The sequence below is a fragment of the Oenanthe melanoleuca genome, chromosome 3 (genome assembly GCF_029582105.1).
Source record: "Oenanthe melanoleuca isolate GR-GAL-2019-014 chromosome 3, OMel1.0, whole genome shotgun sequence".
Classification (NCBI taxonomy): Eukaryota; Metazoa; Chordata; class Aves; order Passeriformes; family Muscicapidae; genus Oenanthe; species Oenanthe melanoleuca.
Genome location: NC_079336.1, coordinates 84,818,579 through 84,833,706, shown reverse-complemented (window position 1 = coordinate 84,833,706; position 15,128 = coordinate 84,818,579). Strand labels below are relative to the sequence as shown.

The window sequence follows — 15,128 nt, the reverse complement described above, 5'->3', positions numbered from 1 at the left end:
AGCTGTCCACAAGCTCTGCCAGGAGCTGTTTCTCCAAATGTTTCCAAGGGCTTTCTAAGGAAAAATTATAGACATTTCTCTCTTCTTGTCACCAAGGTCCAGGTTAAAGTAAACAAGTGGCCAACTGATACCAAGCTGAATCAACATCAGAAACTTTAATTGTTGTGGTTTAGCAAGCCAAAACACCTAGGATCCCTAACATCTGAGTCTATGAAAACTATTACTAATACTGGGTATGAACTTCAGAGAAAGAGAAATATGTTCTTGTCAAATGCAGATTTCCTATGGAATATGCTGACACAATTTAAATGGCATCTGTTCTTGAATTCCCCTCAAGAAATCTCAAAGAGTTGCTCTAGGTAGGAAGCCTCTAGGTTTATTTAACTATCATTGAAGCCACATGAGGGTAGAGCCTCCATTTTGGTTCACAGCACTCTAGAAAAAAAAACCAACTGCTCATAACTCAAGATCATGTAAAAGTCAATTTCATTCACAACCGTATTTCTACTTTGTTAATTTGTAAATAGTCACCATGATGTTTCACAACTGCAGAATAACAGAAAGAAAAACACACCACTTACTATCCAAACAGGAAAAAAGCAAAACAAAGACTACTTTCTGTCTTAGCAACTCTATCATTATTTTGAATTCTGTGAAAGGGAAGTTGAATGGAGAAATCAAGTCTCAGCACCTTGTGATGAATTTCACAGCTTCAGATGATTGCAAGCAAAACTGCAATATGAGCAATTTAAAAAACATATCATCAGACCCATGAAAACATCCAAAGGATCTGAGTTCTCAAAGACACCTCCCTTTCAGCCATCTCACCAAAAGTATCCAGTCCATTCCTAAAAAGCCTTCCCAATATTGACTCTTCTCAAACTCAGACCATTCCTTTTAAAGAATACTGGCTTTTTAAAATATCATTATACTTGTTTTCCTTATCATCATCTGAATAGTTAATGTATTATTTCTCTCCATGTTCCTTCCTGCAAATACTTTTCCAGAATAAGCTAAACGTTATTTTTTGGATACTTATCGTGCCCAGCAGAGCACTTACTGGTTAATTTTAAGTACATAAATGAATAATAAAATTCACTAATCATATGCTGACAGTTCAGCACCCCATCACATTTTTACTGGATCATGTTTTAAGTAAGTATGTATCAAATTCAAAATACACCAAATTTTAACCCAGGATCCCAGCCACTGGTCCTCTTCAGGAGTCTGCAACACTGGAAAACGAGAACTACACTCAGTGCTTATGATGAATACCTCTCTGCTAATGTCACCCTTTATTTCCCATGAATCTGACAGCTCCCTGCAGCTTGTGCGTATTTCCTAAACTGCTGCAGACAATCTGCCAATGACTGATGAACACAGTGAAAACTGGAATAAGAAATTAATAACAAATACCTAAGGGTTGTGTTATTTCCCATCAGCACCACTTGGATATGACACACCTGTCTACAGCTTCAGAGGAAAGACAGAAATACAGCAAAGAATGTAGAAGATGAATAAAGAGTTTCAGTAGATCAGAGGGTCTTGAGCAGCCTACTGCCAATCGAGTCCTTTGCCTTCTTCTCTAGCACTACATTTTGAACTTATTCAAATTGGAAAAGATTACAGCCTGTTTATAACTTGTTATTTAAAATTGCTAAAAGGAAGATCAAAACCCTTATTATTAAAAAATATTTACAGTGACCCATAAATATTTTTACAGATCAGTATTAATCACCATGTAATCAGGATTACATAGAGAACAGAATAAGTTGAAATGGGAGACTTCCAAGATCAAGTCCCAAAACATTAGTGATAAGCTCAGTGAAGAAATGGATTCCTGTCCTTCCCACCTTCTCCCCTCCTAGCTATGCAAAATTTCCACTTTAGATGTCAGGAAAGAGATTTAATATAACAAAAACCTAATAAACAATGTATGCTTTAGGGGTGCACATTGCTGCTTTTTTTGCAAGTGTCTAGGCCAGCCCATGTTTTGGGAACCTTGCTCATAACAAAAAGGATATCTGTCTTCATCTAGCAATGACTGGTCAGCCCCATGAGCTTCCTCAAGAAGGACAGGGCATTCCAGTGAGTCAGAGCCTGCTCCCACTCTCACAGGGATTTCAAATAATGCAGTATTTGCAGACTGTTATAATGCTGAGCAGTCATACTAAAAAACATTAGGAACTAAAAAAACTCCAAAAACAAATTTTAGAAAAGAGACCAAAGACCAAGATGATGTGCAATTGATACGGGAACCCAGGGAGATGTTTTCATAAACAACTGTAATCAAAAGCAGCTATTTTAATACACCAAAGCTGCAACAAACATATGTATCTCTTTTAATCTAATGCAAAAAGACATTCCCACAGAAGTTCTTTCCTTATCAGACCCCTGGTAAGATTCCCAGTCTTACAGAAATGTCAGCTGAAACCAGTTTTAGTATTAATTCTCCTAGTGCTGCCATGCCACACTAAAATACATGGAAAAGAGGAGAAAGACAGAGAAAGCACACTTAGTTAGCAGAGTCAGCTACCTTGTTTAGCCACTTAGCAAAAGGTACTAGTGCTCAGCCTAGAGAAAATCAGATGGCTGCTTTCAAGTCAAATACAGGATGATGTACTAAACCCACATATGAGTGTACATGTGTGAAACAAAACAAACACCAGCAAATCTGCATTTAAACATATATAAACAGCAATTTCAGCTTATGAAATATATAGTCATGAGTTATTTCCACTTGGCTCTTCTCAAACAAATTGAGGAGATCTTGTTACTAGAACTTTACCTATTGCCTGTTTCTTGTGCTGTTTATTTAATCTAAAATTTAGGATTTATTGCAAAGTCTCACAGAAACTTTTGATCTTACATTTGATTTTTGTTCTTTATTATTCCATCTCACCCTAGTCCCATTTCCCATGAAGCTCATACAGATCTTGTCACATGGCTACAGTGGAACAGAACCAGCCACCTGACAGACTGGATATAATTTAGCATATTTAAACACAATACAACAATCAAACTTACAGGCACAAGTCAACAAAGAATAACTTTCTCAAATGAGCAACCTACACCCAAGTAATATTACTGATTGGTGAAAATTTAAATTCACACTACCTTCTGCAATATTAATACTACTACATCTGAGTCCTTTTCCTTAAGAAGTGAGCTCTCTCACATTTATGAAATAGGAAGACACAACTGACACTTACACAGAGCTTTCAGATTTCATGGTCACCTACTCTGCTTACTAAAAACCTAAAATAAACCCAGATCAATCTATTTCCAAAACTCAAAGACTGTAAGAATATTTTGTCTCCTTCCCTAAACACTTTACTAGGAATGGCTACAGGCTTTAAGTTTTTTTAATTAAAAAATGACAGTGTTTCAGCCCGCATAAAATTTTTCCTCACCACACACAGTTTTGTCTTCCTGGCATCTTAGTGTCTAACATTAACAGTCACAACGGTTGTACATCAACAAGCTTTCAAATGCAAAACCAAAACCCTGTCAGTCCAGAGTGGTGGATGGGGAAGCGTAGAAGGGGAAAGAGTACAGCTATAAAGTGCTTCCCACTGCCACTCACCCTGGTCCCTGACTGGAAACAGCATCAGGGCACTTGACAATTTAGCTCCTCCATCTTGCACGAAGACACATCACAGATTACAAAACTCTGTCCAAGAAAATAGTGTCTATTTCATAACTCTGTAATTTCATGGAAAGATGTTCACATTTCTTGCAACATAATATACCTAGAAGTAGCACTGCTTTGACATCTGTATATTTGCTGAAGTTTTAAAGAGGAAATTTCCTGAAGAATTAAGTTTTTTCAAGGGGAAGCCAAGGCACATACACCCAACAAGGTTTCAAAACCTTATATTGTTTGATATTTTAAAGCTAACTTAAAAAAAAAAAAAAAAAAAAAAAAGACTTTATAAAAGATCAAGAAGTCAGACTCTTAAATATAGCTTGACTTCAATTTGTGAAAAAGAATTCGAGGTAATAAAGCAATATCCATTTTACTCCTTCAGAGCATTCAGCCCAGAACATTTAACACTAAACAAACACACTGTCAATGCCATGGTAGGAGAGGACACAAGGTAACTCAATTCTAGATCATTCTGAAGAGATTACAGGTCTTTGAAAAAGGGAGAGGGAGGCAAAAGGGAGGTTATGTTTTTGTTTCATACTTAAAACATTACCTCCTGATTACCTCCCTTGTTAATCAAAAACATGCTGTACATTCTTTCATCTTAGAAAGTAACCATTAAAACAGACCTATCTAGCTCTTTAAAAAAAAGTGAGGTAATAAGTTGTGAATCAAAGTGCTCCCTTCCAAATAAAACATCTGCAGGGGGAAAAATAGCTTAATAGAACTGCAGATAGGTAATCAAATGTCCTAGTTCAACAGGGAGTAACAACTATGTGCACAGAGATTGAGATTTGTCCTTGCAGCATTTAATCCTGCTCATATTGTGCAATTCATCTCGGCACGGTCAGAGCAACCACAGCTCTACTCCCACTAGATGGAAAATTCCACTCGAGCTTAAGAGAAACTCTTCAAAAGCCCAACTTGAATTCTTTCTGCTCAACCCAGTTTTGTTCACAGAACTGCTCACTCGCTTGCAAACAATCTTCTGTTCATCTTCTCAGTGCAGTAACTTCACTGCAGGCTCAGCCCTGGAAGGGGAATTAAGAGCAGCCATAGGTCACATTCACCTTTCCTCTCTCTGTACCACATCTATCTTTCCCTGACATGGGTACACCATCCTAAACAAAAATATCATGCTAAGTCATGGCAATTACTTGTTACAATTGCATTGGACTACCATGTAATTACATGTATATGCAGATGCTATAGAACACAACACTGCACTAGCAATTCAAAGAAACAGTTTATACACAGAATTTAATGATTTAGTACACAAGGCACCAGACCTCCTCTTTGATTCTCTCTAATTGGTTACTTCACAACCAAATGAATAGGAAACAATTTTATTTTTGATAATTTGTTATTGCATAATGAAAAATAGAAAGGGAAACAGAAGGGTAAATAGCAATGTATTTGTTTTACCAAGATAAATAATCCCTGTGTATTCCAATAAATGCAGTCAGTATGAACAGAAAACAGTCACAGCATTGAAAGAACAAAGGTGTAAGAATTACAGACAGAAATACAGCCAGTAAGAACACACTGATTATATCATAAATACATTTACCTCTGCAGAATCCTTGGTATTGTCCCCTGGCAACCATAAAAGTTTCAATACTTTGCTAAGTAATGAGACAGAAAATGCATGTTGTCTGAGCACCCACAAACAATTTTTTGTCACAAATATGTAGTAATTTTATGCTAGTTTTACACCTGCATCCACAGCATTTATACCAAAATCAATGGAAAGGAAATACAGAAAACATCATCTTTATCTGCTGCATCATTCCTCTTTAAGAATACATTTAAAGGAAAACATGTCCAGCAGTACAGGCCTCTTAACTATTCCAGGTTCTCAGCTTAAAGATTTTATTGGGGTTCTCCCCCACACACTCTGATTGAATTTAAATAACCTCAAGATAATGAGCTAGCTAAGTGTGAAAAGTTATTTTTCTGGTGTATGTACCTTGCAAAAAGTAGTGGTCATAACAAAAATAAAGATAAGACTAAAAAGCTGTAACCAAAAGCTTATCAAAAGAATCTATTAGCAATAACCAAAATGATGTTGAAACACTACATTAAAAAAAAAACCAACCAAAAAACCAAAAACAAACATTCTCCAGTGCATTAATAAAGGCATCAAAACAGAGACAGTTATTGATGCAACAAATAGTTTAAAACTTTTACCCAAAAAAGCATTTAAGATTCAGATATGGCAGAAAGCCAAACATTTAATTAATGAATACAATATATTTAAAAACTCCTACTACAGATTTTTCCTTTCAGAAAAAAATAATAATTAGTAATTCTTCTTGAAAATTCACAAAATATCATAAAAGGCAAGAGATACATCACATACACTGTGGAAAAGAAGCAGACAGAGATGCTATTTTCTAACATACACATTAGTTTAAAAAATTAAAAGATCTTAGGATAACAACTTAGTCTTGTTTCACTACTAGACAAGCAAGATGAAGCACACAAGTTTCTCACCCTACTGCACTGAAGCTTTCACACAGATGGCAAGACTTCCATACTTAAATACTGGTACAGCTCATTTCTCTCTGCCCTCCTCCCTTATGAGGCTCCTAATCCCAAACAGGAGGCATACAGAGTAGCAAAATATCGGCTGAATATCTTCTTGTAACCACCATATAAATGAAAGTTACACTGTATAAATATTTGAAAAGTCATCTTATAAACAGGTTGGATAAAGGACAGATCCATATCTTTATCTAGCTATGTATATTCATGGATGGATATGGAAAGAGATACATACACACATATATAAATCTATATATTAGACATGACATTTACATGTTGCAAACAATCATTCTGCAGGACTGAAAAAACCCATCAGAAGCTTGTATAGCAAATCTTGCTAAAATCTGTCAAGCTCATCAGTTTTAATCTACCCTCTCAGTGGCAGCAGTGATGCTGTACAGCATTTGCAGATGAAGATTTACAAAGAAGTCATGCAATGATTTGCATAAGTCAATATCCTTTCTAGTTCTCTAAAACAAGTATTAATAATACAGCAAAGTCCAACCAATGAATATCAATTTTTCCTTTAAGGATTAAAACTGAAGAGAGGTATTTTATTTTAAAAAAAAAAATAAAAAAAATAAAAAAAATTACAATTCAAGAAAGAACGCCCATCACGTAAGAAACATCTTACACAAAATCACCTTACCTTATAATAAAGGGGACAAACGGTGCTGTGCTGAGCGCTGAGTGAGAGCCATCCATTGGAGATGGATACAGTCTTCCCAGGATTAAAAGCAAAAGAAACAGGCTTGGGTGGATTTTCAACTCTTCAGCTTCACTAAATAAAAAGGTATAAGAAGCAGCTGGTGAAACAAAGCATCCTCCTTTATGCTAGTCTTGAGCCTCTTCCCCACAAAATAGCCTTCTGCATCTCTGGTTCAAGGAGTTTTCCTAGGTTGATCATGGGAGTGCAAACCCTACTGGGATCAAGTATGGCATCCAGATCTTCTGCAGGGGACCCCTCTAATGAAGACACTCACTGTATTGCTTCACTTTCCCACATTATTCCAAGCCTCCTTTATTCCCAAATGTGGTGAGCTGCCTTAATTTACAAATAGCATTAAAAACCTGCACAGATAATGTTTCTCTATGAACCAGGAAACTGAAGAGAGCTGACTTACAAAAAGATGGTTTAAAAAAAGAACTTTAATCAGTTGGAAAGGAAATTTGTGTTTAGTAAATAACACGTTTTTTTAAAGAATAGTTCTTGTCATTGACACCAAGAGTCTACTATTCATACAGTAAAAAGAATCAGAAAACCAAGTTAAAATCAATGCTTTTTGATTTAACAACTGATAATAACATACAAGTCTTAACCCACACTGAAAAAGCATTCAAGACCAGCATTTCAGACAGCCGTTTTCAATCTTTTTCAACAGAAAAACTTCCCAAAAATTGCCTGTGACGACACTGTCACCCTTTGTAACGTCAGGTAGAGTGGACTGCTGTGCAGAATATACACAACCTCTTTTCTTAGAGCAGAGACTGCAGAACGTGGACTGACTGGTGAAACTCCAGCTTTCAAGTGTCCACCTTAGGCCCATTAAAGTCAGCTGAACCTCACCCATAAATCAGCTGCTCAACTTCCACAGTTTATATCATAGTATTTTAAGAAAAAACAAAGCCAGCACTGGTTTACTTTAAAAGTTCATGAACCTGGAGGTAACAGCGTCATCCCAAATGGTATCATCTGCATTGATCAAATTGTAGCTCTCAGCCACCATTTGTGGAGTCCTTAAAACAAGATCAAGGACCTTCCCCAAAGTCAGTGTGCCACAGGCTGGGAAGTGTTCATGTGGTGTTACTGGAGGCCTATGACCCCGTATCACTTAAACATGCTGGGAAGCCTCATTGTTAAATGTGAGACACTCAAACACCCGGGTTCTGTTTCCCTGAAAAATCTAAGTTCCTTAACATCTGATCCTAAGAACACAGCAACTCTTAATTAGTCACTAGTAGTTCAATCTTCAGAGAAGTAATGCAACGTGCCAAAGTTAAAAGAAAAAAGCCTTAGCAAAAACATTAGAACTATATCATTTCAAGAAGCACTGATGTATACAATGGCACTAGGGTGTCATTGTGTCATGTGACACAACTCAGTTGAACCTTTTCACTTCACTTTGTATTTCAAAGTTTTCTCAGACATCATCTTACCTGTTCAAAGTGCTGGTTACAACCTCTAACTGCTTGAGAAGGAAAGGATAAAGGCTGGGAAATCGAGAGAAAAACTCCCTTCCTGTCATTCTGCAGAAAATAATGAAGAGTCATAATTAGCATTCTGCAATAATTAGCTACACTCAAAATATCAGTTTATTTGTTGCACTTCTGATGCTACAGTGAAGCTGGAGAGGCAGAGGAACCACACACACACAATGAACTCTCAATTAAGGCACAATGTTTTCATGAAAAATGGTGGCAGAGTGTAGTTCACACAAATTAAGTAACTGTCTCGGTGTGTGCTCACTAACACTTTGTCATTAGGCCTTTCTGGGAAAAATGGATCTTAGCCCCTTAATCACACTGAAAAGATACAACAGTTTAAATTCTGACATTATTTTAACAATACTCACAATAGAAGACTACACTTGCTTAGGCATGGCTCATGTCCTAAATAGAATGTACTTAATAGACATGTGCTAACAGATACTCATAGCTTGCTGATACTAAAAAGCATCTCAGAATAATAATTCACAGAAGATTTGTAAAATGCATGGCAGAAGAGTCTGAGCTTCCATTAACCCTCCTTCCACAGCACTGCTTCCAGCACATGGCAGTAGGGACACTGCAGGCCACATTTCTGCTTTTGTAGATGGAGTAACCATGTTCAAAACAGAGCAATGTACAAACACCTCATGAACTCCTCCCTAGCCAGAACCAGTAAGGTGGCACAGTTAAATCTGCAACAGCAAATCAATCCAAGCTAAAAAGACATAAGTAGAAATCTCCTGTATTTGTTTTAGAATCTTTTGATCAGATAAAGGATGGCTTCATGGTTTATATGAAACTACTCAGCATCACCAAAGCAAGAACCACTTGAATGTTACCATGGGGAAGCTCTAATTAGACATATATGGTATGCAGATAGAAATAGACTTTCTTTAAAAACAAATAAACCAAAGGCCATCATTTAGAAAAACAAAGCCAACGGCAGAGTCTGCTTGCCACAAGATCAACCAAGATAAATGTTCCATGTTAGCATGACTCCAATGCAAAGCTTCCAATAAGCAGACAGATCCAGGTTTGGAAAAATAACACGATGAGAAGGCAAGACTGAATGTGCGTAAAAATAAGCAGACAAAAAATCACGCACGAGTAAACGAGCACATGGCAAACATCAGCACAGCTCCTTCCAGCACTCAGCTAACATAACATGCCTTAGCCACAGGCCACAGAATAAACACAGCAAAACCAGACTGCTAGGTGGAAACAAATGTTCAAAGAGGGACAGGAAACTTTCCCAAGGCACATAAGAAAAATTATGTGAATATATATACAATATAGCAAACTGCTAGAACTAAAAGCGATGAATCTGCAGTAGCTGTTATAGCAACAAAAAAGATTTCCGATTTAAAAATAACATGGAAGCATTAAAACTGTGAATTAATATAAATTGAAGCACTAATGAGGACATTTTAAAGACATCAATATTGATAATAACTGGTTATTCAAGCAGAAGACACCCATGCAATTTCTTCTAACAGTGTCCTCAAAACTACTTCAGTTTTTTTGCACATATAGTATGTAGCAAACTGAAGATGCATAGCCAGAGACAGCACAAAACCTAAGATCTACCAGGTCAAACAGCCCATCCTACTGAATTTTCCTATGTGACACATTAAGAACTCAGTATTAAAGAGGAAAAGGTTGTATCCAAAAATGCTGTGACATCTCCATCTCTTGTGCTAGAGTGCAATATGCAAAAGCAGAACTGTGGAATGGATGGTCACTGCCTAGAGATTTAAGAGAGGACTGCATACAAGCAGCACCTCACAAGTACTTTTAACCAGGTCCATTTTTAATGTACTAAAAATTCAGCAGCAACATTTGAATCAATATTAAATAATAGAATTGAATAACCTTTCAAAGACTCAAAATTCTTTGCAATTAGCATGATTTCATAAATCTTTTTGACAGAAAAAGAAATTTATAACTACTGAAGAGGGTAACATATAACCTACATAACCTCCTACTTGCTTTACTGCTCCAGAGCTTACTGATGGGTGAAGGCAGCCTAATCAAAACCACTGACAGGCAGTATCTGCAGAGAAGGTGTCCACAGGCATTTTCAGAAAAAGGAGACACAACTGTCTGAGCACACTGTTAAAGGGCCTCCAGTTCAGAGGGGAAACAAGAAACACTACACATTATCAAAAGTGCTGCAAATTAAAAAGCGTGCTCAAAATAGAGAGCATTAATTTAAGTGTGAATCCACTACTCGGGGATGTCAAGGCAAGGAGATGCACAACTGGGAATAACAGCTAGACAGTATGGAAGAGAGGAATTTAGTTGTTCCATTTTTTTAATGCTGACCACGCTTTTTGCTCCTGGAAACATGCACACACAACTATTTCTGTAACTGGAAACTGCGACTGGAACAACAAAAAAGTATAATGGTTCTGCTCTTCAAAACTGTTCATGACACTAAGCCACATTTTATATTAATTTCATTAAAACCATACTCCTTTGAAAAACAAATACCAACACTTTGAGATATGCCCCATGCATGCTAGTGATATGAATAGATTATGCATGTACATACGCACACAAATGCGAGTTAGGCTCCACAAGTAATAGACTACCTACATCTTTAAACGAAGACAAATCCCTGACATATCTATAAAGGAACATATCAAGTAAATGTGGACTAAAACAACCCAAAAGCCACTGCCAACAGTCTTAATGAAACAAACTTTTTCTTCCTGTTCTACGACAGATCTGACAGGGAACAATAGGTTTAAATTAAAAATACAGATTTGGCAACAGAACTACCATAATTAAATTCTTAAACCAAACATTCTGCAGATCACAAGATTTTACATCTACTCCCCCAAAAATGTGTTTATAAGAGAAGTAACTGAGAAGAGCCTTAAGATACTACTATTTTATCCCATGTCCAGCTGAAACTATTTTTATATTGCTTCAGAGATCTTTAACAGTATGTTCAACCACAGACTCTGCAATAGTATTTTCTTTTTTCCTGTTAGCAACTCAAAGAAGCACAGTTTCACAATCCAGTATTTCAAACAGGATTACTGAGACCCAAACAATGAATTGGTGGAAGGTTATTTACTGAGAGAAGAAGTAGAGTAATGAAACAAAAGTTATCAATGAGCTGATGAAGTTTACAATAAAAATCCCTCTCCCCAATGTAAAATGTCATTCACGGATTGAATTAAAATGATGCTTGATGTAGAAAGGCTGAGAGAGAATCTAATGAAAGCACTCATATCCCTCTAAATTCACTTGTAAAAATAAGTAAAAGTGTACTCTTGCAGAATACTGCAATACTTAAGAAGATGCAATATTTACATCTCAGAGAGTTTCCAGATTAACAATGCTGACATATTTTCATGCAAGAAATTCTGCACAAACGTCAGATGAGAGACTACAACCCATTCACAAAAGGTTTCATTCTGATGGCTAGACACAGATGTCATGGTTTAGCACTCAGCAGAAAAACTGATAAAGAATGTTTATGTAGAGAGATACATGGGCTTCCTAGCCATTTTTATTTCAGTTCTCCCCACCTGAAAAGATGCTCCATTAACAAGGAACAGTAATACAGAGGCATCTTCTGCACCATATCATCCAGAACCAAGTGACGCCCACCACTCCTAACAAGTCTCCGTGTGCCTTTGAGTCAAACTCTTCCTCTTCAATAGATTCTGGAGCAGGCAAAAGGGGGGCAGGAAAAAAATCTTTCACAGAATATAGAAGTCACATCAACTGGCAAGAAGTTACTTTGAAGGCATGTGATGATAGGAAGGACAGAATTTAATAGCTAGCAATAAGCACTTGGAAAACAACTGAATCACAGCTATGTTACAAAATACCAACTAGTGACAGGGATAAAAATTACAAAAAAAAAAAAAAAAACCTCAAAAAAAAGAAACTCAAAGCAGACCATAAGTGACTGTAACTTCAAGGGAAAGTATGGTTTAAGCATGAAACACAGTTTAGAGTATTGATAATGCTTCTTCAGAAAAGATGCAAAAATCAGTTTTACGTTTTTCTGAAATAACCTAACCCAGAAACCTTTATTATACTCGAGTGTCAGCAGTTCTTCCATTCACTTAGTACCAGTTCTTTGGCTGTATCACTTTTCAGAGCAGAGTCTGGAGTGGCTTAAATTAAGGCAAGAATTGTGTAGTTTAAAGTTTTCATGTGCTTTTCTTGTGGAGATATCAGTAACATCAAACTTCTTGAACCAATTCATAAATGCTGCTGAAAACTGTGACATCTCCAGCGATTACACATTTTGTTTGTTTCAGTAGCAACTTGGTGCTGCACAATTCAAGGGTTAACATCTATGTTTCTTAAACTAATGTCTTACAAAATATTCCACCTTTATACATAAAAGGCAGATGGATTATTTAAATGCATTTAAAAAATACATTTAAAAATACATAAGAATAAAACCATGGATGTTGCAGTGTTCTTTTTAAAATTCTGTTGTACACTCAAGAGAACACTCCAGGAGATTAAAATTCTGCTGTGACACTGGGGCACACATATCATTTTACTGTGACATGTATCAGAGATTAACTGTTTTTGTTCTTTATTTTTCAGAAGAACAAAGCTTTATAACCTTGTAGGCTGTTTTTAGTAACCGACGTAAAAGAACACTGGCAGCAAATATGTTCATATTTGAGTATAGCATAGGTGAGATTTAGAGACAGTCTTCTGAGGGCAGCAAGAGTTTCTGGTGTTCTTCTTGAAACACAAATATTGCTAACATGTCAGCTGGCGAATGCATGGTCAGATATTTGACGTGGAAAAATAGTACTACATTTAAAAACAAAAAATAGAACTGGAATGTGAAAAAGTATAGACAAGACACACTTAGACAAGGACCAAGAATATAGTTTTAATGAAATTACAGAAATATTTTTAATTGTCTCCTGTAAAATCTACTTGTGTCATACCAATCCTTACACTGAAATCATTAACCAAATGTTAAAGGGCAGTAATGCAGAAACAGAATGCAACTTACTTCTGTCATTGCAAGGAACTGCTGCTGAAAGAACTTGAAAACCAGGACAGACTTTAGCAAAACTGTCCTTCAAAATGACAGATTTATAGAGACAATATACATTTTACATATTTGCTGCTTCTGACATCACTGAATTATGAAAAAATCCCACAATGCAACTTTACTAGGCAAACCTGACTAGACTAGGTTTTAGTTACCCATTTTAACATTTGTGTTCTTTCCCTGACCCTTATCACTTATTAGGCAGTTAGATGCTGTCTCAAAATACAGGAAGCAGATTTCCCTGCAAACAAAGAGAGATTTCAGAAGCATAAACTCAAAATAAATGGGAATTTTTTTTTTTCAACTGCCCAAAAAACACCAAGAAAAAATGTATGGCAGATTGATTTATGCTGAGGTTATGGTAAAGACCAAAGCTAATTTCAGACATGCTTTAACAATTACATTAATTTTTTGCTCCTTTAGCAGGACTAAATTATATGACAATCAGCTACATGCCATGACAGAATGAATAACAGAAAGGTTCTAACTCTAGGGGTAGCAAAACTCAAAGAATTTACTATATTTGACTCAAAGGACAATTTTATCTTGTATTTTAGAACACAGCAAAACAGCACAATATTATACAACTACAAAGGCAAATATAAAACACTTCAAATTATTCAAATGTGGTAGTAAGGAGAACAATTCATAAAACTACAGATTGTGCACCTGGGATGAATAATCCAGAGCATCAGCAGAGATTGAAAACCAACTGGCTCAGAAACCAACAGCCCCAAGGGAAAAAATATATGAGTTACAGGGGATGCCAAGTGTAAGTTACAGTATAAGCCAATGGCACATCCTCACTGCTCACAGGGCAAACCACACGTGGGACTGTGTTCATTAGAACAAAAGCAGCAGTAGATCAGTGAGGCTGCACAAGGAATCCTCCATCACATTCTGGGTTGCCTAGACCAGAAGAGATTAGAATACACAAGAGAGGGTCCAGCAAACAGCTGCTCAGATGGGCATGGCCTACAGCACATCCCCTGTACAAAGAAGCTAAAGGAGCCAGGTTTGTTCTGTTTGAAAAAGAGGAGACCCTGTGTAGTCATAATCCCTTGAAGGAATCAGAGACTAGAGAGCTAATAATTTTCTTGCAGTAGCTGCAGAGTACAGAAAGGACCAATGGTCACAAATCAAAACTGTGAAGTTTTAAACTGGGCAAGGGGAATGAAGCACAGTTACTCAGAATAGTTATGAAATGTCCTTGAAACACTGGAGGTTTGAACTCATCCAAAGACACCACTGACCTATGTAGTGTTCCTAGCAGTCATACTCCCAATGGGAATCAAGGAAACAGGACAAAGAGATCCCTTTACAAGTTTGTATGGTTCCACTTAGCTACTTCCCATTCTGCCACCACAGTTTTAATATTGCCTTCTTAAAACATCAATGCTTTTCTTGTCTTCTTGCATTTGCTGGCCATCACAAGCCACTGCAAGTACACTGAACAACAAATCCCGCTCAGAACAAAATTCTTGAGAACATTTTTTTATTAGGTTAGTAACTTAGTCTTCAATTCAGCACAAGCTATTCTTTTTGCCACAGTGTGCAATAATATTTAAAATACTAGCTTGATGTGTAAATAAAAATCACTTAATTTTATTTAAGAAGTAGTATATATTTATGAAAGCTCTTGTTTATCAGTTCCTCTGGACGACCACCAGTGAA

At 36.6% G+C, this 15,128-nt stretch overlaps 1 protein-coding gene across 1 annotated transcript in view; it reads right to left on the bottom strand.

Moving 5' to 3' along the window:
- The window catches only part of THADA (THADA armadillo repeat containing), a 150,025-nt gene that overhangs the window by 91,519 nt on the left and 43,378 nt on the right, over positions 1-15,128 (bottom strand). The window contains exons 27-28 of the mRNA XM_056486272.1: positions 8,354-8,443; positions 6,846-6,977 (exon numbers count right to left, since the gene is read on the bottom strand). Coding sequence (XP_056342247.1) covers positions 6,846-6,977; positions 8,354-8,443 — 222 coding nt within the window. The remainder of the gene's footprint in view (positions 1-6,845; positions 6,978-8,353; positions 8,444-15,128) is intronic.